At 43.7% G+C, this 27820-nt stretch overlaps 1 protein-coding gene and 2 long non-coding RNA genes across 11 annotated transcripts in view; 1 reads left to right on the forward strand and 2 right to left on the reverse strand.

Annotated features, from left to right (window-relative positions):
- The window catches only part of LOC309542126, a 32513-nt gene extending 29869 nt beyond the window's left edge, over positions 1-2644 (forward strand). The window contains exon 3 of the long non-coding RNA XR_014224105.1: positions 2489-2644. This is a non-coding gene — a long non-coding RNA (uncharacterized lncRNA). The remainder of the gene's footprint in view (positions 1-2488) is intronic.
- CHST11 (carbohydrate sulfotransferase 11) overlaps positions 1-27820 on the reverse strand; it is a 223360-nt gene that overhangs the window by 121162 nt on the left and 74378 nt on the right. For 7 of the 9 annotated variants that reach the window (XM_082240624.1, XM_082240625.1, XM_082240627.1 and 4 more), the window contains one exon: positions 2665-2750. In XM_082240624.1, the coding sequence (XP_082096750.1) occupies positions 2665-2727 (63 nt within the window). In that variant the 5' untranslated portion in view covers positions 2728-2750. Of the gene's footprint in view, positions 1-2664; positions 2751-3846; positions 3866-9530; positions 9619-27820 lie in introns of those variants that run through there. The other 2 variants (XM_082240626.1, XM_082240619.1) reach the window with 2 other exon arrangements.
- On the reverse strand, positions 14484-27621 carry LOC309542136. Its single transcript, XR_014224116.1, has 2 exons — positions 27333-27621; positions 14484-15302 (listed from the first exon to the last, which is right to left on the reverse strand). It is a non-coding gene; the product is annotated as an uncharacterized lncRNA (long non-coding RNA).

The raw sequence follows: 27820 nt of genomic DNA on the forward strand, positions 1-27820 counted from the left end.
ATCTGCTTAGTTCAACAGTGGCTGTGAGAAATTCTGGCCTTATTCAAACATTGACTCTGTGCTTGGCTCCCTCAAAGAAGACGACACTGAAGGAATTCTAATGCAGAGGGCTTGGTAAAGATGAGGGATGAGGAATGAATTTGATTCAGTTCGCATCTAAGTGTGAACCTACCCAATTTGCACTTTCCGGAACAAGACGTGAACCAAAGCACAGGCATCCACCAAAATTTGCACTTTTCCGAATTGTGCAATGCAGTTCCTCAGACAAATAGTGTGTGCATAAGTGCATATACTTAGGGTGTATATTGCATTATGAAAAATATGCTTTGCAAACAAGGCATATAATAGGCATAATTGCATACAAAAAATGTGTCTATTGGGAGAAATTAAAACAAAACTGCTGATGAATTTTCATGAGGTCTTTTTTAAAAATCGCAAACTGGTGAGGAAACATTAAGAACCATTCTTAAGATTGGAAAATTAGAAACTGGGAGAAATTGAAATTGACATATAGTAGTCACCTGTCCCTGGTCAAGATATACCTGGAAAGGAGGAAAAGAAGGAAGCCATATAGCAGAGAACTGTGTTCCCTACTTGTAGAGGGTCGGGAAGCTTTTGCATCTACCCAGCTTGCAAAGAGACTGGAATTAAGGCCTTTTTAATGTGTTTGTATGTTCTTATCTTCCTTCATGACCTTTGGCAATGGGAACAGAAAAGTCACAAGCACATATTGAATGTTTCCCAGCAAACCCCAGAGGCGATAAGTCAGAGCGGTTAAAGCTTACTTTCCTCACCAGTCATTCCCTGAAAGCGTTCTAAGGTTTTATTATTTCCCCTTTTGGCAGGCTTACTTTCTTCCTGTTGAAAGTTTTATGTACACTTTCCAGTTAGCAACACAGAGCCCAACTTGCTCATGTCAATAAATGCTGTTGCCCTAACTTCCTCGGACTCCGAGTAAAAATGGAAACTAAGCTGAGTTCATTTTAGAAGCAGAAAGCAAGGCAAAGGGATATTGAGAACAATTTTGACATTCTCATGTCACAGCCAACACGTATCTCTCAAATGTCACCAGCCCCCTCTAAAAATTCCTGCTTAATCAGTGGGAACCCATTTTGCAAGCCCCACAGTCATTCCTTCCATCACCAAGTAGCATTTGAAATATTTAGTGGCTTGTTAAATCTAATGAGTGAGATTTATTAAGAGTCACTTCCCTTAATAGCTGCCCGCGTTTCACAAAATGTTATTCATTAAGGTATAAATATGAAATAGGCAGCTGTTAAACCTTAATAACTATGTTTAATAGCTGGGCTGGCATTTCCCACCCTCTGCAATGGCAATACTTCCTTCTCCACTGCTAGCAGGAAATGCTACTCTCCAAGGTATCATTAACTTATTTAAAATATTTTTACCCCCTGTTTAATCTGAAGATATCAGGAAGGCAACAATAGTTCGATAAAATAACAAAATACATCAATAAATATCAAATCACAGAATGAACCTCTTTCTCAGCAGGGTATCATCAACAATATCAGAAAACCCATGTTTCATCCCCTAAATCACAGCTACATGTCAGCGAACAAAGGCTTCAGACATACTTTAAAAATGGATTCCTATAGTAACATTTCAAAACATACTGGAAACAGGAATCTCCTTGTGGTGAAACAAAGCCAGACATGTTTTCTGGGTTCCCTCTCCCTCTCTCATTAATCATGAGAGCCAGTGTGATGTAATGGCTAAAAAGTAAAGGGGCCCCTGACCATTAGGTCCAGTCGTGACCGACTCTGGGGTTGCGGTGCTCATCTCACTTTATTGGCCGAGGGAGCCAGCGTACAGCTTCTGGATCATGTGGCCAGCATGACTAAACTGCTTCTGGTGAACCAGAGCAGCGCACGGAAACACCGTTTACCTTCCCGCCGGAGTGGTACCTATTTATCTACTTGCACTTTGACGTGCTTTCGAACTGCTAGGTTGGCAGGAGCAGGGGCTGAGCAACGGGAGCTCACCCCGTCGCGGGGATTCGAACCGCCGACCTTCTGATCGGCAAGTCCTAGGCTCTGTGGTTTAACCCACAGTGCCACCCGTGTCCCTTGATGTAATGGCTAGAGGGCTGGATTAAGATCAGAACCCTCACTGGGTGACCTTGGGCCAGTCACTGCCTCTCAGTCTAACCCACCTTACAATGGTAGTGCTCAAACATTGCTGGGGTGGGGGGAGCTGTTAAACTGACTTCTGACTCTCAAGAACCCCAACCAGTAATTAGCCAGCATAGGATGAATGGGTGAAAGGCTAGAGCTGTTAAGAGGCTGCAAGTCTCCAGGATTATTATTAGTATTTGTTTGGGCCACACATATCTGCAACATTTTGGTTACCTGCAATTGCTTCCAAACAATATCTGGAAAGGGGGAAAGAAAAGCAACATTAAAAGTCTTAAGGTGTTCCACAGTGTGTGCGCCTATGCGTTGTCTCTTCTCTATTTCCCTATCCACAGGAGATGAGAATTCACTAGAGATCTCAGATAAGCCAAATAACTTTGCAAGGAAAGTGCGCAGCTTCTCTGCCGCCTTAATGCACTCCACCAGGAAGCAAGACTATTCATCAGGAAAATAACGGAACAGCGTGTGTGGGATGTGTGAAGAACCGAAGCTACAGGACTAGGACGCTTACCTGGGTTGGATTGTACAGTTCCTGCAGTGGGCTCCTCGACCCCTTCCGGCAGCAGATGTCCATTCCAAATGGATTCCTACGTATTACTGGCAGGAAATAAAGGAAAATTAGTCAGGTTTCTCAAATATTAAATGATTCTTAAAGCATAAATTAAAACAATTAACACATTTCAGAAATGAGGCTGGATTTCTTAAAAAATGGTAATGAAAGAATGAACCATAAGAGTTGGTCTGATGGGGTGGGTAGGTTTCAGCTAACTAAACATAGCATTATTATAATTTGTTGTTGTTGTTGATTAAAACACCTTCTTGTTCCACAATGCAGCAGGCAGATTACTGGATAGGGTTCCGTTTACAACCCCCCATTTTAAAACAACGGCATTGGTTGCAGTTCCATTCACAGTGCTAAAGTCCTAGACAACTTTGCTCCTCCAAATCTGAAAGATCACCTCTTTTCCTACAGACCGCAGCGGGTCCTAAGACCAGCTTTTGGTAGTCTCACCACTCTCAGAAGATTTGGCACAGGTGGCAAGGAAGAGGGCTTTCTCTGTGGCACCCTAAATTGTGGAACTCCCGCCCCACAGAGATGTGCCTGACATCTTCACTATCCAGCTTTCATCACTGAAGGCTCACCTCCTACCCTGGCCTTTGACAAGTGGAATACATACTTTTAGAACCCTATACTTGTGGTTGTAATTTTTTAAAGAAACTGCTTTAATGTTGTATTTTAAATTGTAACACACCTGGGGACCTTGGGGTGAAAAGGAGGTAATAAATCAGAACAAAGTAAAATAATTATAATATATTTAATACACTGCCAATAGTTTTTTGTTTTTTAAAGCAGGCTTCGTGTTGATAAATACATCTTTCCCAAAGAGAAACAATGAACAACATAATTGCATAGGTATTGGGATCAGCTGACTGTCACATAAGTGATTCTTATAGAATAGATTCAATTTGTAAAACACACTGAACTTTACCCAAGAATCTTCAGTCACTTGAAATGCAAGTTTCAGCTTTTAAATGCCGACCATCTTACAAGGAAGTGTTACCAGCGAAACTGCTAGTGTGAAGTAGGAAAACAGTAACCAGCTTCTATTCGATTATTTTTCTCATTCTCAAACATTTTTATCTAGGCTAACTTGTCACAAACAAGTGGAAACTGCAAACACCTTCTTATCACCTCATTCACTTGCCAGAGCAAGGAGAATCCATCAATCACTCTTTTGCTCTGGAAGATGACATCATCACTCCTAGCCTTTAAAAAGTCCCAGAGACACTGCACCGTGAATCAAAACCAAAGGACCTACGCAACACAACAAGAGCTGAGCTGGTGCATTTCTTTCTTTGTTTTTATAGGGCTTTTAGCGTAGTTTTACCATCTTTAGCTTCTTATACAGTGGTACCTCGCAAGACGAATGCCTCGCAAGACCAAAAACTCGCTAGACAAAAGGGTTTTTGGTTTTTTGAGCTGCTTCGCAAGACGTCTTGCAAGTTTGTTTCCTTTTTCTTAACACCGTTAATACAGTTGCGACTTGACTTTGAGGAGCAACTCATAGAACGCGGTGTGGTAGCCTTTTTTGAGGTTTTTAAAGACTTTGGTGATTTCTGAAGCTTTTCCAAAACTTTCCCGACACCGTGCTTCGCAAGACGAAAAAAATCGCAAGACGACAAAACTCACGGAACGAATTAATTTCGTCTTGCGAGGCACCACTGTATCTTCTAAAGAACACTTGCAAATTGTTCCCAATTGTTTACCTAAAAGTAATATTCCATCAGGCTGCAGCACTGGGAGGGATGAGAAGCAAGGCAACTGTCTCAGCAATATTGAGAAACAAGCACCACACCCTCAACTGTTTCCACCCCAGATGGTCATCGTAAGACATCCGTGGGTGCAGGATAGTTGGATCGACTCTGCCGTCACGCCCACCCTCTGCTGAGCTCCCTAAGCCTCCCCTCTCAGAAACGGGCAACAACACTCAGTGTTTGGAAGGAGGTGAGCAACGCCACACTTCCAACTGCTACTGCTTTAAAGCCTTGATGGTGAACATAATAACTGGGCAGGCTCACGTAGCAGGAGAAGACGGTCCTTGAGACATTCAGATCCTGACCTTTAAAGGGCTTTAAAGGTTAGGGCCGGCTGCAGAAGCAATTACTTAAACAAATTTTGTCCTATCTAATGCTTATCATATTAAAATCTGTAAGAAAACTGCAAAACATCTCTGCAGAAGCGAAACAGAACATACATCTTTTTTTGTCTTGAAAGAAAAATAAATGTCTCTCTTTCTCTCCTAATCTAAATTGAAACATTAAAAAGGTAATTATCTACTGAAGGGACCTGCTGCTTTCCCCTCAAAGCAATGAGAAACTCCACAGTCTTGGTGGTATCTTGAATAGTTCTAGTAAACAAACACACTAAATGATTTGATTTTCCTTCACCATTTAAAGTACTGGAGATTACCGTGGGCTGCAATTTTAATTAACTTCTGAGGATTTTTAGTCAAACAGCTCAATAGAGCAATTGCTTAAAATATTGAATGTTAAACACATGTAGGATACCAATTGATCTTCTGCATGCACAGATACAGGTATTTGGAAGAAGAAGAAGAAGAAGAAGAAGAAGAAGAAGAAGAAGAAGAAGAAGAAGAAGAAGAAGAAGAAGAAAGTTTCCCTCAAGAAAACATTGCATAACATCTTCAGGCTATGCCAGACTTGAGCTCCTACACAAGTGTTAATTTGGAGCTTAAGACAGGGCTGAGTTTAAATGCCTTCCCTGACAGCACCACACTTTCTGCCTGCTGCAAAGCTGGATGGGGAATGTTTTGGTGGCAGCAGGACAAATAGAGGAGACAGCAATTATGCTTCCCCTACCATTAGGCTCCAGGGTGAGCGCATGGAGCACTGGGTTTCAGCATAACCTCATGTCATCATTGCCATTAAGCCCATCAGCATGGGGGTCAATGAGCAATAAGCAAGCCAAAGCAAAAGAAAAGGTGAGCCAGGAGGCAGTTTCACAAAAACTTTCATTCCCTTCCCTTGTGCACAGCCATTCCACGCTAGAGTTGGCCAGTTCAGATGGAGCAATGAAAATGGTTTCCTATCCTGGCTTGCAGAGCAGACACAAACCATACTTCGCCTGCTCCGATGAAGCAGCAAACTATGATGTGCCTCCACTCAGGACCAGATGAATGGAACACATGAGTCTATGGCTTCTCCACTTGTTCACAAAACACCAAACCATCGTTCGGTATTATGCCTGAACTGTCTCACATAAACCAAGGCAAGAAATAAGCAGAGCTCGAGCGTCACTCTTGGCAACATCACAAGAATGTAGTAACAGGGAACTTACACGTTTTGAGGCAGGGCTTCAAATAAAGGAATAGATGTTCCCAAGTTTTGTATTATGTGGGGGAAGGGGAATTTTCTCCACTTTCTGCATAACGTGCATAATTCCATGCACTCATATTGCCTCTTACTTGCCTTTGCTGTAAACTAGGAAGATCAAAATGTAATAACCTTTCCTTATAGGGGATTTGCTCTCCCCAACTTGTGGATAACAATGGGGATGGCAACTGGGGGAGGGCCAAGCTCATCATCACTCCCCGATCGTGTGTTAAATCAGCAGGCCTGAATAGGGCTAGAGCTGTTTACACATTAGGCAAGGACAGATGCTTAGAGATGCCAAGAAATGTGCTTCTTAGCAACAGCAAGTTTTTTATGCAAAGCTAGTTTGTGAATGCTATATAGCACAGTATACTGTTGAACAGTTGTTTGTTTGGCTGACAAATGCACCTGTGCCAATGGCAAAGCAGTTTCTAAAAGAGCTTCTTTTCATCTGCTCAAGATAAGATATGATAAGATAACACCCTGTGGTGTTATATTGACACACCAGCTCACTAAAGGGCAAGGCTGATTTGCCCTTGTAGTGCTTGGTAGTCTGATCTACCTGTGGTTTTCTTCAAACGTTTTCAATGAAAACTTTTTAATAAAGCTGAACTATAACTATAGTATAAGTTCCAAGCACACCTTGCATGCAAGAGATCAAGTCTTTGGCGGCTTGGCTAAGTCAAGACTAGAATTTGCTCTCTAGCTTTAAAAATATATTGAAGAGATGAGGGAACCTATGGCCTGCCAGATGTTGCTGAACTGCAGCTCCCACCATTCCTGATTAGAGAGCCAGTGTGGTGTAGTGGTTAAGAGCGGTAGTCTCGTAATCTGGGGAACTGGGTTCGCGTCTCCGCTCCTCCACATGCAGCCGCTGGATGACCTTGGGCCAGTCACACTTCTCTGAAGTCTCTCAGCCCCACTCACTTCACAGAGTGTTTGTTGTGGGGGAGGAAGGGAAAGGAGAATGTTAGCTGCTTTGAGACTCCTTAAAAGGGAGTGAAAGGCGGACCTCACCTGGAGTACTGTGTCCAGTTCAGGGCACCACAGTTCAAGAAGGACACTGACAAACTGGAACGTGTCCAGAGGAGGGCAACCAAAATGGTCAAAGGCCTGGAAACGATGCCTTATGAGGAACGGCTAAGGGAGCTGGGCATGTTTAGCCTGGAGAAGAGGAGGTTAAGGGGTGATATGATAGCCATGTTCAAATATATAAAAGGATGTCATATAGAGGAGGGAGAAAGGTTGTTTTCTGCTGCTCCAGAGAAGCGGACATGGAGCAATGGATCCAAACTATAAGAAAGAAGATTCCACCTAAACATTAGGAAGAACTTCCTGACAGTAAGAGCTGTCCGACAGTGGAATTTGCTGCCAAGGAGTGTGGTGGAGTCTCCTTCTTTGGAGGTCTTTAAGCAGAGGCTTGACAACCATATGTCAGGAGTGCTCTGATGGTGTTTCCTGCTTGGCAGGGGGTTGGACTCGATGGCCCTTGTGGTCTCTTCCAACTCTATGATTCTATGATATCAAATCCAAACTCTTCTTCTTCTTCTTGGCTATGCTGGTTGGGGCAGATGGGAGTGGAAGTCCAACAACCTCTTGAATGCCACAAGGTCCCCATGCTCAGTACATAGGCTCAGTTGGTGCATTATGGGTAAGGAAGGTCAGCTACAGTGATTGGCCAGCAAACTAGAATTCGAAATCATGTTTTAAAGCAGGTTTGCAAGCCATGGTTTGTGGGATGGTTTTGATTTCCAAGCTGACAAAACTGTTAATTTTGTCCATCACTCTGCACCTCAGAGATGGGAGTAAAGTTATTAAGCTGAATACTAAGAGAACAGAAGCAGAAAAGCACATCTAAACACTGTTTAGCCAACTGTACATTTGGAAACTCCAGTAGATGTTTGGGTTACAATTGTGGACGGCATGTAGTTTGTTGTGAAGTTTGAAATGAGTCATAAAGTCTTGCTCTTTTATTGTACCCCTAAGAAATGATATGAAATTAAACCTAAACCTACAATACATGACCCATTCTGTTAGACAGATTTACTTTCAATGTGATGCTTATGAGGATTTCAGTACATTGATATTCCTTCCTTGAACCTGAAATCTGTGTCCAACCCTCAATGACATCAACTGAGCCAAAAATTGCACAGCCACAATGCCCAGCTGTGTTGGGCGAGCTGAAAGCCTATGCTTTACTTTGCTCCCCCTCCCCCTCCCCACACCTCTTGCCAGTCACAACTACCTTTCATGTGCCACACTCCTAAGCCTTCCCCATGACCACTTCCTTCCATTCAATGTGAATGGGAAGTGTGCTATCTGGGGCCAACAAGCAACTAAAGGAGAAAGAAACTTGATCTACATCTTCGCCAAACAACGTCACATTTGAAAACCAAGGGCCTCGAATAGGGATGGGGAACCTGTGGCCTTCCAAATGTTGTTGGACTCCAGTTCCCATAATCTCTGTCCACTGAGAATGCTGGCTGGGACTGATGGGAGTTGGAGTCCAACAGCACCTGGAAGGCCACAGGTTCCCCATCCCTGACTTAGTGAAATATAGAGCTCTGAAGAACAGCAAAAGGACAAATCTGCTTTCCATCATGTGAAATTTCAAAGGGATAGGTACATTTAAGTGATGAGTTCATCAATAGCCTTTCAGCAGACTGGACAACAGGAGAATACCATGAAAAAATCCCAGCGTAGATTGTGGTTTCTACCAACATGGGTGCAGAAACAACAGTTTGACCTTTAGAATGCCAGAGTCTCAAACTCCCCATCGGTATTTCCATTGAAGCACAGCACATGTTCACATTTCCCAAATCTTTATGTGAATAGCAGCATCCGCTAGCTACTGGCTTTTTAATCTCCTTGGTAATGCTTTATTTACATTGTTTATGCTGTCCTAATTACTCCTTGTTTGTATCATAAACATAAACAAATATTGGGAATTAGCTTAAATTAACTGCATCTCATCTTACTTTTCTAAGGATATGTTAATATTTAATTTTTCATTACACAGATGCAAAACAAAGTGACAAAGCATCCTAATATCTGGTTGCTTAAAACTCATATACATGTCAGTTGCTGATTGTATCTGTGCTGAAGATACCCTTTTACATCTTGTTTGGGAGATGGCATACATCCTGCAGTACAGCATTAAGAACATGGAAAGAATAGGACTGAAACACAATCAATTGGGGGGACAATGCTTCTCTTAGCAGTGATTTCAATGCAAGTAACACGCAGTAGGTATTGGATCTGAAATCTAATGACAGTAGTTTAATAGGTTTAAGAGAACTGGATATAGTTCCTTTTGCTTACCATTGTGTCCACATGCCATTTCTTTTACCTCAATGTTCCCTCTGCTGAAACACTTTTCACAGGCTTTCGAAACAATACAAAACCTGTAAAACCTATTCATCTGAGGCAAATCACTGTAGCCACAAGCAACAATCCCTTTTTAAAGCCACGTTTGACACTCACCAGCTGTGTGCTGCGGCGCCACCACTGCAGATGGCCAGAGGACAGTACTGCAGCCGCCATTTCAGCAGAGATCATGTGACCCAAGGGGCCAATGGGATTCTACTTGCTGGCTGCAGCCCAGATCGTCAGCTTGAACAATCCATCTCTCAGACACGGACTGAATTCCCCCTCCCTTTCCTCCCTGCTTGACTGCCTGCTTGCCTCAAAACAAACCACCAGCTCTGACACACAGCTTTCTTCCACAAAGCAACTTCATTTCCCCCTATGATTCATTAAGCGCTATTATTCTGGGACTCGCCAGACTTTGAGGTTTGTTACATGTAGTCTAAGACTTCAGTCTTCCTATTTATCCCCTGTCTGGAAACTAAGCATGCTAGGAATTTATTACTAAATATCTGTCTAGCAGATTGTAGTTTGTTTTCATTTCAAGTCAAGAACAAGATAGGAAGATCGAAATCTGAAGTGTGTTTTCATTACAGTTTTTCTACAGGTGATATCTCTTGTTGGGCTCACATCTACTGTGATAAAGAGCATACAATCTTCTTTGAGATGCCCGTTCAAATTTCTAGCATGTCCTTGTACCTTAAAAAAATATGTGTGTATGTGCACACTATTTACTCCATTGCCTTAAATGAAAAAAGAAAGGAAGTGGGATTGAATAATTGGTCTCTTCTTGTTCTTAGGAATCAAGAAACAGAAACTGTATCTGCTATGTATGCTAAAGTTACCTTTAAAAATCCATTGCTGGTACTGTATATTGGTTGGTACAATGCGCAGAGAGCATTCTCTCTCCCCACCATTCACCTCAGGCTCGTTCCATATTGCTTCTTACCAGTACCAAGTTATTTCTTAGCCAGAGGGAACCACAAAAATATAAGAAAGTACAGAAGTCATAACTTTGAAGGTGGGTTTCTTTCTGAATTATTATCTGGGTATTTCAGTACTCAGAAGTAGTGGGGAGGTTTGTATGAAGATTTATTTTATTTTTATTTTACAGGAGTAGCCGTGGGCAAGTCACCACCTCTGAAGCTAAGCTTTCCCTCCAGGGAGCTGTTAGGATATGTGGTATGAGGAAGCCTAGAACACGGGAAGTGCTTGAGGAGATATTTAAGTGGAGGCTGAATGGGCAGCTGTCCAGGATGCTGTCACTGAAGATTCCTGTATGGAGCGAGAGCCCTGAAGGGACCCTAAGGTCCCTTCCATCTCTTCATATTCTATGATTCTATGGATGGTGCACTAAAACTGAGCGTGAGATTTCTCTTTGCTTGTGTGTGCTGATCAGAAAGCTCCAGGTTATTTTTGTAATGCATTTTATCACACCAAGAGCTGGTTCTCCCTACCTCTCCCAATTTTATCCTAACAACAGCCTTGGGAGGAAGATGAGAGAGAGAGAGAGAGAGAGAGAGAGAGAGAGAGAGAATGACTGACCTAAGCTTCCCCCCCCCTCATTTAATTCCCACAAGCAGCCTGTGAGGTAGGTTAAGCTGAAAGGCGTCATGACCAAGTAAGGATTATGAACTCAAACTAAGGCCCGTGGGCCGGATGCGGCCCCATTGCTTTTCTCAATCCGGCCCATGGATGGTCCAGGAATCAGTGTGCTTTTACATGGGTAGAATGTGTCCTTTTATTTGAAATGCATCTCTGGGAACCTGCACAAGCGACGCTGACACAAAACCCCACATATATTAAGTATAATAGAAACATCTCCACCCCACCCCACCCAACTTCCCACCCACTTTCCCCTTCTTCTTCCTAATTTCTCAACAAATGAAACTGATCTGTAAAAAATGTTACTTGGAGGGGGGGGAGAGACATTGCACATACTTTGGTAAACTAAGAAAATCTTTAATAAAAATACATTTTTAAAAATGCATCTCTGGGTTATTTGTGGGGCATAGAAATTAGTTCATTTCCCCCAAAAAAATATAGTCTGGCCCACCACATGGTCTGAGGGATGGTTGACCAGCCCACGGCTGAAAAAAGGTTGCTGATCCCTGTCCTAGCCCAACACTCAAACCTCCACACCACACCAGCTATAGTGGAGAACTGTGTAGATGGTGTTTTAATATCAGAATAAGTCCTTGGTGACCATTTGCTTTTTAAGGATCCCATCTCAGCCTCTGAAATTTGGTGGAAAACCAGGTCTTTGCTGTAACCAGCCTTAAAAAATAAAAAAAATCAGTTTGTGGCCTGCCTGCCTGTTCTGGCATGGAGCTTGCTCAAAAAGAGAAGAGAAGGCGGGCTTTAAAGAGAATAGCTGCTTTGGTGACCTGTAATTTTAAAGGCATCAATCCAAAAGTGTGGTTAGAATGCGAAAAGGTCACTTGCTGCTGCAGCAGCAGCTGCATCCTGGATCACAACATTTCAGGATCCCAGACAGATACGCAGCCTGAATCAAACTGCAAGTCACTCCTGACAGAGTTTTACTAGCACAAAATTAAAGCAGCACAGTGTCAGGCGTTCTCAGGAATTAAAAACTGGAATCGGCAGGGCAGGCCTGGCCCACCTATTAGGTGTGGCAAAGCAGCCACCTCAGGCAGCAGAAGCCCCTGATCTGCCCCCGCCCCCAGAGACAGGGCCAGAGAAACGGTGTAGGCATCATCACAGATTTCCAGCGAGATCTTGCCAAAATATTGTGAGATACTGCCAGAAATCGGCACCACTGCCAGCACGGCTTCTCTGCCAGTAGGTGGTGTGGTGCTAGTGATGGCAAAGGCAGGCAGTGAAGCGGAGGTGATGGGATGGGCAGCATGGCAGAGCAGGGTAGCGCTTCCTGTTTGGCCTGGGGAAGGGCATCGCTCAGGGATAGAAAGCACATCCTTTGCATGCAAAAGGACTATATGGTCGCTTCAAACTACTCTCAGCCTTCAGAGGATGCATTGGCAGCCAAGCACTTGCATGAGGCAAGGAAAGCTGCATTCAGGCTCCTCTTTTCAGAATGAATAAATCCAACTTTGCATTTGTCAACAGCATGTGAACGGACTCTGATTGTTACTTGCATGCAAGGGGGATGCATCTGAGCTCCTCGCCTCCAGCACAAACAGGTACAGGCTCTGCTCTCCCTACCACTTGTAATCAGGGTCTGGTGCATCATACCGTGCCCTAGAGATTACCTGCTCAGTGTAGCTATTTCACTGCCTGCTGTACTTGAGAACTAATCTCGATTTTGCTACCGTGTGACCTGAGTTTAGAAATGCTTTACAAAAACACTAGTGGTTTGGGAGATGCAATTCAATAGCAATGAAACTGTACAACCCTTTGACACGTAATCATGCATCTATGATTTGGGGGGTTGTGGGGAAATGAATATTCCAAAGTTAGCATTTCATAGGTTCTTTGACAGGGCACACCATTGGAATTGGAAGCAGCTTGCTTCCCTTCGTGGAGTGTTATTTGCCATTTTACTGCTAGACTGCAAGCAACAGGTATTTGCTGTTTGTTTGTGGGGGTTTTCAAGGTTGCCTTCACAATGAAAACTTGTGAAAACACAAAAGCTGCCTGTTGTGGTCTGGGAGTTGCCAGACATCCAGGAGGCTTTTGTTTTCAGATCAGACTCCAGTGTGGTGTTGTTGTTGTTTAGTCATTTAGTCGTGTCCGACTCTTCGTGACCCCATGGACCAGAGCACACCAGGCACTCCTGTCTTCCACTGCCTCCCACAGTTTGGTCAAACTCAGCTTCATAGCTTCGAGAACACCATCCAACCATCTTGTCCTCTGTCGTCCCCTTCTCCTTGTGCCCTCCATCTTTCCCAACATCAGGGTCTTTTCCAGAGAGTGTACGCTTCTCGTGAGGTTGGCCAAAGTATTGGAGCCTCAGCTTCAGGATGTGTCCTTTCAAAAAAAAGCACTCAGTGATCACCTTTACCATGTCAATCATGAACAGGTCTATAGGTGTGTGTGTGTGTGTGTGTGTGTGTGTGTGTGTGTGTGTGTTGTCAAATTTAAAGAGAGGAGGCAGAGATAGATAGAGAGAGAGTTTTTTAAAGAAAATAAAGAACCTCGTTTCCAAAAAAATTACCTTTAGTAGGAAATTTCTGAATAAAAGTAAATCCCTAACTCCTAATTACCATGGAAGAAGATTCACACTGAAACATTCTGGGCTTTTGGATCAAATTTCATACTGTCCCATACAGAACTGTTTCAGATTTATTTTGTTTATGTGGGGTGCCCTACTGTTTCCCACCCCATTATGAGAAACCTTGTTACAACACCATATAAAATAAACAACCTTTTTTATTGATTTATCATAAACATGTGGACAAGCTAACACATAACCATACAAACAATAACATGGAACATATTCAGAATAAAAAACAAATTACAGAGATGTAGTTCTATATAGTCATGATTTTAAGATGAGTCTGTGTTGTCCACCACAAAAAGTAGTGAGCCTTCAAACTTAGACCCTGTTAAAAACAAATCAAGCACCAATTAATATTATGTGCTCATCAATTAATCAACCACAAGCTGACTTGACTAGTCTGATTAAATATAATAAAGCTCTGAGCCTACAGGCTCACAGAGGGTAATTTTTAAATGACCCTGTAATGAAAATAGGCTGCTTTATGTGTGAAATTAGTTGCATAAAAAGGAAAAGAATGCATTCAATTCAACCACCTCCAAAAAAAATTTAATAGCCTATGCAATTACAGTAAAAGCAGTGGATACTAAAATATATAAAAAAGAAGTTTATCTAGATTAGCAAAATTATTGGAGTATGGTTTAATATGAATCTTAGCAGAAAGAAGCATGGGAAAACTGATGAAGAATTCAACTAAATCGAAATGGATTTTAAAAATGAAACTTAGTTACCAAAGACCAGCGATTATTCTTACTTGCTCCATTTTTGTTAAATGACTGGAGCTGAAAAATCACAGGCAAAAGTAGATGAGACAAACCTAATGCATCTTTGCCTTTAAATGCAAGGTTTTACCATAGTTCTATTTTAAAAAAAAAAAAAAAAAATTGCCAGTGTAAGATAGAAGCAAAAGAAGCAAGGACATGCGGGAGATTTACCCTTCCAGCCCCACTGTGCTTCTGATCAAGATTGGAACCAAACGCCTGCAGTCCTCATTGGGTGGCAGGGGGCACACTCATAGTCAATAGTCAATAGTTCTCCCCATTCAAAGCAAATTTCAGGCACAGGGCCCTTCTAATGTGGATCAGGACCAGAACAGCTGAAAAATATTTAACCCTACTGCATAGGCTAGGAAGCAGATCCAGATTGCCCCTCCCCTTAAACACACACACACACACAGAGAGAGAGAGAGAGAGAGAGAGGCGCAAAGGTATATAGCTACCATATTAACTTGCCTAACGTTCAAACTTAAGCATCAGAGAGGTGCATGTAGAAAACACATAGACCATTCACATCACCCTAATAGTAATTACAGGTGGCACATTGCTTGCATTTTTACTGTACAGTGGTAACTCAGGTTAAGTACTTAATTCGTTCCGGAGGTCCGTTCTTAACCTGAAGCACCACTTTAGCTAATGGGGCCTCCTGCTGCTGCTGCGCCGCTGGGGCACGATTTCTGTTCTCATCCTGAAACAAAGTTCTTAACCTGAAACACTATTTCTGGGTTAGCAGAGTATGTAACCTGAAGCATATGTAACCCGGGGTACCGCTGTATATCAAAGGCCTACGAAAGCTATGTCTAGGCTCTGCTATACATTTAACCTCAAAATACATGAAAATGAAATTGGGTCTGGGCTACATTCACAAAGCGATCTGCATGCAACGAACAGCAAAAATATGGAAGTGGGCCATAGCTCTGAGGCAGCAGAGCACATGCTCTGCACCACAGAGGAAGTTGTCTCATCGGGGCAGGACTTTGTGGCAGGAGCCCCAATCATGGAATGGGGGGGGCACAAGCACAGCAAGAGTGACTTATCACATTTTCAAGTAGTAGTAGTGAGTTTTCCTATCTGCCCTTCACCCTAAGGCCCAAAGGTGGGTTACGCCAGTGTGGTGTAGTGGTTAAGAGCGGTGGACTCATAATCTGGTGAACCGGGTTCGCGTCTCCACTCCTCCACATGCATCTGCTGGGTGACCTTGGGCTAGTCACACTTCTCTGAAGTCTCTCAGCCCCACTCACCTCACAGCGTGTTTGTTGTGGGGGAGGAAGGGAAAGGGGAATGTTAGCCGCTTTGAGACTCCTTTGGGTAGTGATAAAGTGGGATATCAAATCCAAACTCTTCTTACGATGACTTAAAATTCCATATTAAAAACAGATTAAAATGAATTGCTATGCCATCCTGGTTCTCTATAGAAAACAGGAACTATTCACAAGTCTGGTGCTTACACCCACAATCTCAAGTCTCCCTGGCGACATACTTTACTCCCTTTGAGTTTTAGAAAGAGGGGTGGGGGGACCTGTGGTCCTCCAGATGTCATTGGACTGCACCTCCCATCAGCAGCACCCAGCATGACCAAGGTAAGAGGTGATGGAGGTTGGCATTCCCACCCCGATTCTGGAGTGAAAGCATAGCTCTGTGTCTCCAGAGCACCAGCACACCTGTGATTCGACAGCACCTTCACTTCCAATACAAGCAAAAGCAAACATACCCTACTAGTAATAGTTGCATTTGTTAGGGCAAAAGCTGCCAGTGTAATATAGCTGTTAGAGTGCCGGACTAGGACCTGGGAGACCAGGGTACAATTCCACAGTCAACCATAAAGTTCACCGGGTGACCTTGGGCCAGTCACTGCCTCTCAGCCTAACCTACCTCAAAGTGTTGCAGTGGGGATTAAATAAGGAAGGGGGATAACCATGTACACCACACAGAGCTCCTTGGAGAAACAATGAGATATGAATGTGATAGATAAATAGGATCAGGGGTTATAGAGTAAACCACAACCTTCTAACAAACTCTTACTGTCATCTGGCTGGCTCTGGAATGGCAGCACAGTCACCACAAGTGTCTGGGAAGCATTTACCTTCATTTTTATTATCATTCTTCTTTTTAAAGAAAGATTGTAGCAGGCTTTCTTGGCTCGGCCTCACAAAAGGTAGAGAATTGCAAGCTTAATTTGGTTTCAGGCAAGGTTAGATGCCTGAAAAACTGGAGCTTCAAAATCACTGCCCCCACCCCCTTGCTTGGGCAGCCATCCAAGGCAAAATTTTGCAGAGTCAGGACAGGATGGAGCCAAAAGCCTTCACGCAACTGCTCTCACTATTCTCTTTAGAGAGCATTGAGAAGATCACTGAGCACAGACACCTTGCCAGGACTGTGCTGAGACAAGCAGTTGGGAAGATTGAAAGAACGTTGGCTGCTAGAAAATGATCTGCTGCAGAAGATTAATGGTTCTTCTGTGGGTCCGAGAGACTCGGGGACGGAAATGGGCAAAGGGCAGAGAAGCATCTCTGGGTAAGTGGCAAAGATGGGAACACAAGCAAGGGTAGCACTTCAACTTCCAGCTTGAGGATGGTGCAACAAGCAGAGGCAGTAACCATTTTGTGGCACGTGCTTTTTAAAGGAAGTACATGAGAAAATACCCCAGCGGGGTCAACCTGACTTGGGCTACAGTCTGAAAATTTTGGAAGTCCCAAATAGGCAACTACACAACTCTTTGAGCCAGTGTTCCCACATCACAGAAACATAGGAAGCGGGCTTATAATACTATTTGTCCATCCAGCTCAATACAATCCTCTTACTGTGACTAGGAAAACCTCTCCAAGGTCTCTGGTAGAGATCTTTCCCCTGACCTGCCAACTGGTCCTTTTTGCTGGAGATGTCAGGCTGAACCTAAGACCTTCTGCTTGCAAAGCATGGACTCCACGACTCTGTAGCTCAGGGGTAGGGCAATCTCTCAATCTACACACACAATGGATGTGCAAATCTGTCCATTTCAGTTTCTCACTGTTCCATTCTTGCATTCAGTACTCCACATTCCCATATCAGTTTGTGATTTATTTATTTATTTTTAAAGAAGCCCTCATGAAAATTCATCAGCACATTAGTGTAGATTTCTCATAACTTACATATTTTTCTATGCAATTCTGCCTATCGTACACATTTTTGCATGCAAATTTTGCAAAACTTTTGCATGTTATTTTCACCAACATATGGGGCATTACCCTAATGTATGCATTTTCATATAGATGACGTACTCATCTGAAGAACCACAAAATTTGGATAAGTGCAAATGTTCAAAAGATGGCTGTTTCTCAGTTCACATATTGTTTTGGAAAGTGAAATAGGCAGGTTTGCCATTAAATATGATCTGAATCCAATTTGTCCACAATCTCTAACACAAACACACTTTTCCACCTTGCAAAGTTCTTAAATGCTGGTCCACTGAAGGTCATAGCCTAGGAGTCTCAAGTAAAATGCCAACCGTTTCATAGTTTGCTCTCTTATCATATTTGCTTAAACAGATGTCTTTCCAGCACAGCTGATTAGCATTCTGAACAGCAGGATCACTCTCCTTCTATCTACCTTATAGTACATGAAAGGGAATCTCATTAGCAAAACATCAGTAGGTTTACAAACAGCATTAACAATTCCTTCTGCTCATCTAACACCTTCCTTTAAGAATTTCAAGGCACCCTGATGACAAGTAATTAAGTTATGGCATACCCCCAGTGAAAGGGAGAACTCTGATTTTTTTACCCATTTATATTACCATTCTGATTAAGAAAAACAAAACAAAACACTGAGCACCATATGTCCGGACCATACTTTCCATTCACCTGCCTTGCAGCAGCAGCAGCTCTCACATCCTGATTAGTACTAGGATACATATTAATCCCATGCAGGTACTGTATGAGCATGTTGCACTTACCGTATTTTTCGCCCTATAGGACGCTCCGGCCCATAGGACACACCTATTTTTTGGGGGGGGGGGGAAATCAAGGGAAAAAATTTGATTTCCCCCCAGGTTTGCGCAGCCATCCCCAAGCTAGAAGAGGGAGACGGAGCACTTCGTCTCCCTCTTCTGCCTTCAGGGACAGCTTGGCCCGCTATCCCGCGAGCTTGTGGGGCTGGAGGGGGGAGAAGCAGGCTTGCTTCTCCCCCCGCCAGTCTCCAGATCGGGTCGGGGAATAGCGGGATGGCGGCGCTTCGCCATCCCGCTATTCCCCGAGCTTGTGGGGCTGGGGGGGGGAGAAGCAGGCTTGCTTCTCCCCCCGCCAGCCTCCCGATCAGGTCGGGGAATAGCGGGGTGGCGGCGCTGCGCCTCCCCGCTGTCCCCAGCTTTTGGGTGCAGGCTGCTGCCCACAAGCCTTGCGAGCCCGTGGGACATCCCGCCGGGCTTGCAAGACTTGGGATAGCTTCCTGAAGCCTGGAGAGCGAGAGGGGTCCGTGCGCACCGACCCCTCTCGCTCTGCAGGCTTCAGCGAAAGCCTGCATTCGCCCCATAGGACGCACCCAGATTTGCCCTTCATTTTTGGAGGGGAAAAAGTGCGTCTTATAGGGCGAAAAATATGGTACTTCTTATATCCTTTGCTCACAGCAAAAAAAAAAAAAAACCACCAAAAAACAACAACAGCAAGAGAAACCCACAAGTCCCCTTTTGTACAGCAGAGCTAAAGAGCAAGAAGAGGAGTTTGGATTTGATATCCCACCTTTCACTCCCTTTCAGGAGTCTCAAAGCGGCTAACATTCTCCTTTCCCTTCCTCCCCCACAACAAACACTCTGTGAGGTGAGTGAGGCTGAGAGACTTCAAAGACGTGTGACTGGCCCAAGGTCACCCAGCAGCTGCAGGTGGAGGAGCGGAGACACGAACCCGGTTCCCCAGATTACGAGACATCTGCTCTTAACCACACCACCACACTGGGTGCTCCTAGAATGCCACCCTGAGAAGTTTCTGTATCCAGATTGCATTATCTACCTTGGGGGTTCCGCCATTGAGTTTAAAGATGCAATCCCATTCACAATTACTTGCTTATTTATAATTTGGTTGGACTGTAGGACAGTCCACAAACTTGCCTAACATTAACGGATTTCCCCCTGTGAAGTCTTATAATTTAAAAAAATCTACTCCAGATTCAGAGACCAAATAACCTCCCCTTCTTCTCTCCATTTTCCCTTTAAAAAAAAGGAGAGATGATTTAATTAAACTTTAATCCTGTAAATTTGTGGACTATGTAAAGACATCTTATTCAGTAACTGGTGCCAGGATGGAACAAAGATGTAACACGTACCATGAGTCATTTTGAATTTATTTCCCCACCATTCTTCCAAGGAGCTCAAGATGGTATTGCAAAGTGCTTCCCCACCCACTTTTATCATCACAATGACACTGCTTGGTAGGTTAGACTGAGACACAGCAATTGGTCCAAGATCATACCACAGACTTCATGGCCATGTGGGGATTAGAACCCAAGTCATCCCAGTCCCAGTCTAATACTCTGAACACTGCAACAACAAAAAACCTGGTGGTACCTTACATACATGGGCTTTTGTGGAAGGACCTTCCTCCTCAGAGGAAGGAGGAAGAGTGTCAGTGCTTCTGCTGCATTGGCTGTGGCTGTCATGACCCTGGAGTCATGTCCCCCATTTTTGAAGAGTGAGGGGGAGGACGTGCAGGTCCAGTCCCACAAGTGCTTTCAGAATAACCTGTGAGGCCCACTCAACAGCCTGAAGATGCAGCCCCACAATCTCTGACTCAGAGGACTCGACAGCTAAAAACCCAGGAAGACCTGAGGCTCCTCCACAGTAGGAGATGACTGAAGGAGGCTGGGTCCTTTAAGCAGAGCAATATTTTGCTGCTCAGGCGGTGCTAACTATTTGGCTGCATAAGCCCCTGCTGCTGTAGAAGGACTCCGCTCCAGCTTATTTCTTTCTGGAGTAATGGCGTAAGAAGAGCCTGGTGGAAGACGCTCATCTAGTCCAGCATCCTGTTTTCTCAGTGACCAACCGGATGCCTGTAGGAAACCCACAAACAGGACTCTCCTCTCCTGTGTTTTCCAGAAACTGGTGTTCAGAAGTGTTACTGCCTCCCAATTGTTTCTCATGGCAATTGCAGAGCACCGCGTTTCCCAGAGTACAGCATGAGCCTTGCCTCTTTCCTGAACCTTGCCCCTCTTTGCCTCATGAACCTTGCTAGGCCTCACTCGCCACACCACAGAGCCCAACAGTGGCAAAACTGCAGGTGGGGGTGCGGAAGGCAAGGAAGCAGCAGCCTTGCTTGCATATGAGGATGCAGGCAACATGAGTGCTGACCTAGTAGGGTAGAGAGACAGAGTTCCCTTGTCCAGTTTGGGTGGGGGGTATCAAAAAAAGGAAGCACCACTACACTTTGTTTTGATGTATGGCAAGCAGCAATTTTTCCTGGTCTCCATGCCCTTTGAAGAGAGCGTGTAATAGGATCTTGTCAGGAAAGGAGAGTCCTAAAATATATATCTTTTCCCGTGGATAACTCTCCATCACAAATATAGTTTATCTGTGAGGGAAAGCCAGTGACTGCATAATTTCATGGTTGACTCATGTTTTAAGTGGTTTCCAAATTAGAGGGAGTTACACAGAAACATGGAGGTGAAGGTAAAGAAGAAGCTAAAGTGCTCTTAATTATAAGACAAGCAAACAATGAATATAAAGCAATGGCTTTATTTATATCCTCTTCCATGCATGGGGTCAATACCACACGCCTCAGATGCATTTGCTGAATTCTGCCCATACTACAGGAAAATCATCAGGCTCTATCATTTCCAACTCCCGTGCATGATGATCGTGTTTCCTGCTCACATTTGGATATTTCCACCTTAGAAAAAGCAGCACATCCTTTAAAACAGGGTTGGGGAGCCTTCAATCTGCAGCCGATTAGGCCCACCAATACTATATCCTCACACCAAATGCCATATATATTTATTTAAACAATTTATATACTGAATAACTACAATAGCCTCTAAGTGGTTTATAAGGATACAGCGCAAAAAGTAAACAATCAGTTAAGCTACAAAATCAAACATCAATTAAAAATCCTCCTGTCAAAAATATTCAGTAGGTGCTGGAAGTTCAACAGGGAGAGGGCCTGTTTGACCTCAGCTGGAAAGGAGTTCCACAAAATTGGGCCCACAATACTGAGGGATAGGAGTCATGCATTCAAGCCATCAGGGAACACTAACAGTGACTCCACAAAGATCTTCAGGATCATGCAGAGATACAGTGGTGCCCCGCAAGACGAATGCCTCGCGAGACGGAAAACTCGCTAGACGAAAGAGTTTTCCGTTTTGGAGGTGCTTCGCAAAACGAATTTCCTATGGGCTTGCTTCGCAAGACGACAATGTCTTGCGAGTTCCTGCTGGTTTTTTTCCCTTCCCCCCCTTTTTCTAAGCCGCTAAGCCGCTTATCAGCTGATCCGATCAGCAGATAAGCCGCTAATAGCGCTAATAGCGCTAATAGCGCTAATCCGCTAATCCTTCAATGGGCTTGCTTCGCAAGACGAAAAAACCGCTAGACGAAGAGAATCACAGAACGGATTATTTTCGTCTTGCGAGGCACCATTGTATAAGGAATGAGGCAGCCCTTAAGGCAGTGTTTTTCAAACTTGGGTCTCTAGCTGTACTACAGCTCCCATCATCCCTAGCTAACAGGACCAGTGGTCAGGGATGATGGGAGTTGTACTCCAATAGCAGCTGGAGACGCAAGTTTGAGAAACACTGCCTTAAGGAATCGTGGAGCAAAGTTGTTAAGCAAAGCTGCAAAATAGTGCAGTAACCTTGAGCTTAGCCCTGGTGTGGGGGAAGGCACTGAAAACTTTTGAGCACCCGAGTTATGTACTGATGAGAGCCTGTCTCCATCAACAGTCTAAGTGCAGAATTTTGCTCCAACTAGAGTCTCCAGACCAGGTCCAAGGGTAGCCCCACACGGAGCGTGTTAAAGTAATCAAGTCTTGAGGTTATCAATGCATAGGTCACAATAGCCAGACTATCCCTGACCAAAATTGCTGTACAATGTCACGAGTGGAACAGGTAAATTTGGGGTCGCATAGGTTCTCTGGCAAGCTGGGGTTGCATTCAATGCCTTTTAAATGTTATGCCAAATGCAAGTCCTGGTGGTATTTGTTCCACTATTTCTGGTGCATGAATAGGACTCAAGAGGCAGCTCTTATGTAAAACATTTGGGTGTATAATTGGTTCAGCAGCAGACCTCCAAATTGCAAAACACAAATAAGTATAGCATAACTAAAAGAAACAAAGCTTAAATGTGTTACGTCCATGGAACTATTCAAGCATGTGAATTTTCAAATTAGCATATAAGGATTTGCAGGACCTACTTTTGATAACTACGCCTTCTAATCCTGCAGAATAACTTAACACATTTTTGTGTTTCAGAAAAATAAAAAGGTGGAATAAGATCTACAAAAGTTTGAATATTCCTGGGATTATGAAAATAAAAGCATTGTTAATACACTTGAAGTGTTTTCTCGCCACAGTCAAATTAATAACTGTACTTTCCTTTGACTACTTTAACAAAAGAGAGGGGGAAATAGTCATTCACACTTTTTGGCAGCAAGTACATGGCCAAAGCAATGCTCCCAAGCCCACACAACAATTTAACAACCTACGGTGAAAGCAAATATAGTCCTAAAATGGAAACAGCTAAGCATCAGATTCCCATGGCCCTGGAATCTCTCTCTTCCCTCTGCTAGACTATTTTAAAAAGAATCAGTGTCATTCCTAGAAGGACCAGGACATGGTAGAAATGCAGGCACACAATAGTTTTTGAATTACCATCCAATATACAGATTTCCCTCTTGGGGAGCCAGTAGGGTCCTGGCTGGCCTTACCTAATGGATGCTTCAAGCTTGCTCCTCCATTGTATGCAATATATTGTGAAGAGAAGCCATGTAAACACAGGTATTGTGATTTCTAGGACCCAACCACCCAACTGACCTTGGCTACATTCCTGCCTCTGGCCTCTCAAATCATCATTTGCTGATGTAGCTCTTGACTTCGGCCTGACCTGGGCTACATAATCACATCTGTCACTTCCAGCTGACCACTCAAGAGACTGAATTCCCCATTCAGTTTAATAAAACAAGTACTTAATATATATATAAAGTATATTTCTGAACAGGAACACCACAGGATTCTCTCCAAGACAGCACTGTAAAGATGCAACAAAATGAGTTAACCACTCAAATCTGTTTTGTTTTTAAAACCTCAAGATTTCCTTCCTTCAGACTATCTAGAGGTGAGCTAACCTTGCTTTTGCTTTAGTGTGATCCTTTAAAAAAATGGTTACTACTTGCCCCTTTAGCACAGTGATAGGGAACCTGTTGCCCTTCGGATGTTGTTGGGTTCCAGCTCACAGAAGGGCCAGCCAGAATGGCGAAGGGTCAGGGATGATGGAAATTGTAGTTCAGCACCATCTGGAAAGCTATAGAGTTAGATTATAAAGGCACATTCCCTTTACGCTGTTCTTCTACTGGCAAACGCACCACCACCCATCCTCCTCTGCCTGCTGTGTAAAGAAGTGGTCTAATGGGGTGGGGAATGAAACAGAGTGCAGTAGGTATGCCTTGGAGTCATTAAAGGAGGATACAATATCCAACGTGGTAGCCCCATTTATAAATTGCTATCCTCTACTGTTACCATAGGGACGCGGGTGGCGCTGTGAGTTAAACCACAGAGCCTAGGACTTGTCGATCAGAAGGTCAGCAGTTTGAATCCCCGTGATGGGGTGAGCTCCCATTGCTCAGTCCCTGCTCCTGCCAACCTAGCAGTTCAAAAGCATGTCAAAGTGCAAGTAGATAAATAGGTACCACTCCGGCAGGAAGGTAAACGGCGTTTCCGTGCACTGCTCTGGTTCGCCAGAAGCAGCTTAGTCAGTTGTATGCCGGCTCCCTCGGCCAATAAAGTGAGATGAGTGCCGCAACCCCAGAGTCGGTCACGACTGGACCTAATGGTCAGGGGTCCCTTTACCTTTACCTTTACTGTTACCATAATTAAAGCTCTAACCATGTTCTCAACAATCCCCACCCCCTAGAAGCTACACAAAACGTCTCGCTGAAAACAAGTGATTACACATATGCAATAAAATGAGATTCCAGTCAAACCTCGGTTCTTAAACGGCTCCATTTCCAAATGTTTCAGCTCCCGAACACTGAAAACCCCGAAGTAGATGCTCCAGTTTTCTAACGTTTTTCGGAACCCAAACATCCAATGCAGCTTTCACTTGAGTGCAAGAAGGTCTTCAACCAATTAGAAGCCGCCCCTCAGTTGTCGAATGTTTCAGAAGTCGAATGGTCTTCCAGAACGGATGATTTTCGACAACCGAGGTTTGACTGTATTTAATTGTTTTGTATGCAATCCTGGCTTCCGAATAAACATTGTGGATGAAAGAACCAAAATGGTGCTAGTGAGGTTTTTTAAGTGGCGTTTGACAAATGCTCAGCTGTAGGATATGGTGGTTTTATGAAGCACGGAGAAATTCCCTGTCCATAAATCACCCTTTTTCATTTTTTCATTTAGTTTTTTTAAATGTTGCTTCAGCTTTGGTAGAAATAAATTTTTAATACCTGAGCTCCTGTAACCCGACAAAGCATTTGTTAGATGCACTGTGCGCAGTCAGCCTTATTTCGCTCCCTCCTGAATGAAGGTATGAGAAAATGGATGTGTACTGGCTGGGATCAGACAAGCCATCTGATTCCAGCCAAAGGGCTTTGGTGAGCTACCTGTCAAGCAGTAAATCATCGGCCTGCGGAGGGAGGGGAGCACACTCCTCCGCTCGAAGGTGACTCTTGAGAACAGCGGTCAGCTATGAATCAAATCCCCATTACATCACCAACTTCTGCATTTTAGGGATTTTCTTCCTTTCCTGTCGCTGCATCTGTCTGCGTTGGAGCTTTTCACAGTGGAGCAATTACAAGTTCGTTGGAAGGGTGCCAGGCATTTCCCCAAAGAGGCGTGCTGCCTACATCCCTAATGATTCTCTCCTATTCTGCATATATGGCATTAGCCATGAATCTCAAACATCCCTTGCACCACAGACCCAAAAGGTCATAGGCACTCCCTATAAAAGGAAAGTGTGAAGAATCTTCTGCTGTCCTCCTACCTACACCATATGTTGGATTCACCATATACAGTGAGTTTCATCACATTTACACGTTGGTTTCTTTTCATTTACTTGACAAGATTTATATGCTGTTTAATTGACAGAAACCTCTGAGTGGTTTACATGAGGCGATATAAGATCTTCATTAGAAAGGTGGCAACCAAATTGAAAGCTAAAAATACAATTGACATAAAATGTAGCAAAATATTAAAAAGGCCAGGAGTTTCAAAGCAAATATGCATAATAAACTGCATGTTAAAATTACTTGTGTGGATAGACTTGGGGGGGGGGGTCAGTTAGCAGGTGCCAAAAACAATAAAATAGAGATATATGAATGGGCAAAAGAGGCAGGGTTCCAGGGAGTAGGTGCTACCACAACAGAGGATCAACTCCTTGCAGATGCAGAACTGCCAGTTCCTTGTACTCAGTGATATTTTTCTAGAAAAAATATGTGTCGGAACTCACCATGAACACCTCCCTCGTTCCCTTAGAATGGCAATAACACCCACCTGAGAGGGGCTGGAACTGAGCTCTGGTGAGTTCTGGCTGAAAAAAAGCCCTGCTTATACTCTAAATTAATTGGAGTGTGTGTGCATGCATTATGGTATGTTGTCTACCTGTGGAGATGAATTTAGCTGTTTGCCAAAGAACCCTGGAAATTGTGATTTGGTGATAGCAAAATTAGGCGTTCAGCGGGAGATCCAAGTGTGGTCCAACAGCTACAGAGGGGCATGAAGAGGATTTAATCTCAAGCTAAGGGGGAAGAAGCACATAAACCCTTCTGCCTGTGGTTTTTCCTCACAATTCTTCCCCTAGCTTCTTCCTGCCCCCTGCTACAAGGAGTTCTGGGTATGTTTTCCAACATTGTGACGAGTAATGACTCCAGGAAGGGAGTGGCAAGGGACAGGCAGTGGGTGCACAGAGGCAAAGTACAGTCTCTCCCACCCTAAATTCCTGCATCTTGCCTCTATTTTGTAGCTATTCAGTGGCAACCAGTATTCCCAGACCTGGCACTGAATGTCTAATTCCAGCCATCTTGCTGCCTGCTTAAATATATTGCAGACTCTGAGTTCCCATGAGACCCAATAACCATTCTTTTTTGTGATTTGCTTTAAGGAGAAGGTTGAGGATTGTATTTGGAACCTGTCATAAATTTCTTACGCAGAGGAAGGTTAAATGTGGCAGGTTAAATGTGTGACTAGGATACTCTTAAGGTTTATGACCGTTTCAAAACATTATGGCAAAGCTTATGAAGCTTACATATTAGATTCAAGTCAGTCACCAACTGTCAGGCAAATTTAGTGAGGACCGGCCATTTTTCATCTGCTGCTAAATGGGTAAGTATGTTAAGAATATCTATCCATCCATTTTTAAAACAATGTATTCCACTAATCAAAATAAAATGACAACAAAAAAGCAGTGTAGAGTTTTGTCCCTTTCCTTTTTGTGTAATCAATCACTGCAGTTTAAGGTAAAGTCAAACATTTATTCAAAGTGAAGAAGTGGTTTGGGTGAACATATGCTCACTTCATGCCAAAGCATTTCTTTTCAGGGCAAAGGAAATGTGCTCAGCCCAGGTCCATCGTACTTCATCAACATTTTTTTAAAAAAAATCAAAGTGTCCAATATATACTAGGCACTGCATCACAAGTAGTAAAAGGAGTCACCGGCTCGCCCCTCTTAAGACTAGCTTCTATACAAAGTAATCTAGTACAACAGTGCTAGCAAACTTGGTGCCCTCCATGTCCATTAACTTCAGTGGGTCTACTCTCGAGCAAAACATTGCTGCATACTACCCAGTTGAGAGCCAGTGTGGTGTAGTGGTTAAGAGCGGTAGTCACGTAATCTGGGGAACCAGGTTCGCGTCTCCGCTCCTCCACACACAGCTGCTGGGTGACCTTGGGCCAGTCACACTTCTCTGAAGTCTCTCAGCCCCACTCACCCCACAGAGTGTTTGTTGTGGGGGAGGAAGGGAAAGGAGAATGTTAGCCGCTTTGAGACTCCTGAAGGGGAGTGAAAGGCGGGATATCAAATCCAAACTCCTCCTCCTCCTCTTCTTCTTCTTCTTCTTCTTCTTCTTCTTCTTCTTCTATGAGACCTGCATCTGATTTGCCAAAGTTAAATCCATAACATAGCCTATTTCTCCACGCCACGCACATGCTATAGGGCACTGTAAACAAAACACTCATTACTGAAGCCTTCCCCTGTGCCGGTACTTACCTTGCTTATCTTATCTCACACCTAGAGACCCTTGGAGCAACTTGAACAGAAAAGCTGAAAGACG

This window comes from Podarcis vaucheri (assembly GCF_965113315.1).
Source record: "Podarcis vaucheri genome assembly, chromosome: 10".
Lineage (NCBI taxonomy): Eukaryota > Metazoa > Chordata > Lepidosauria > Squamata > Lacertidae > Podarcis > Podarcis vaucheri.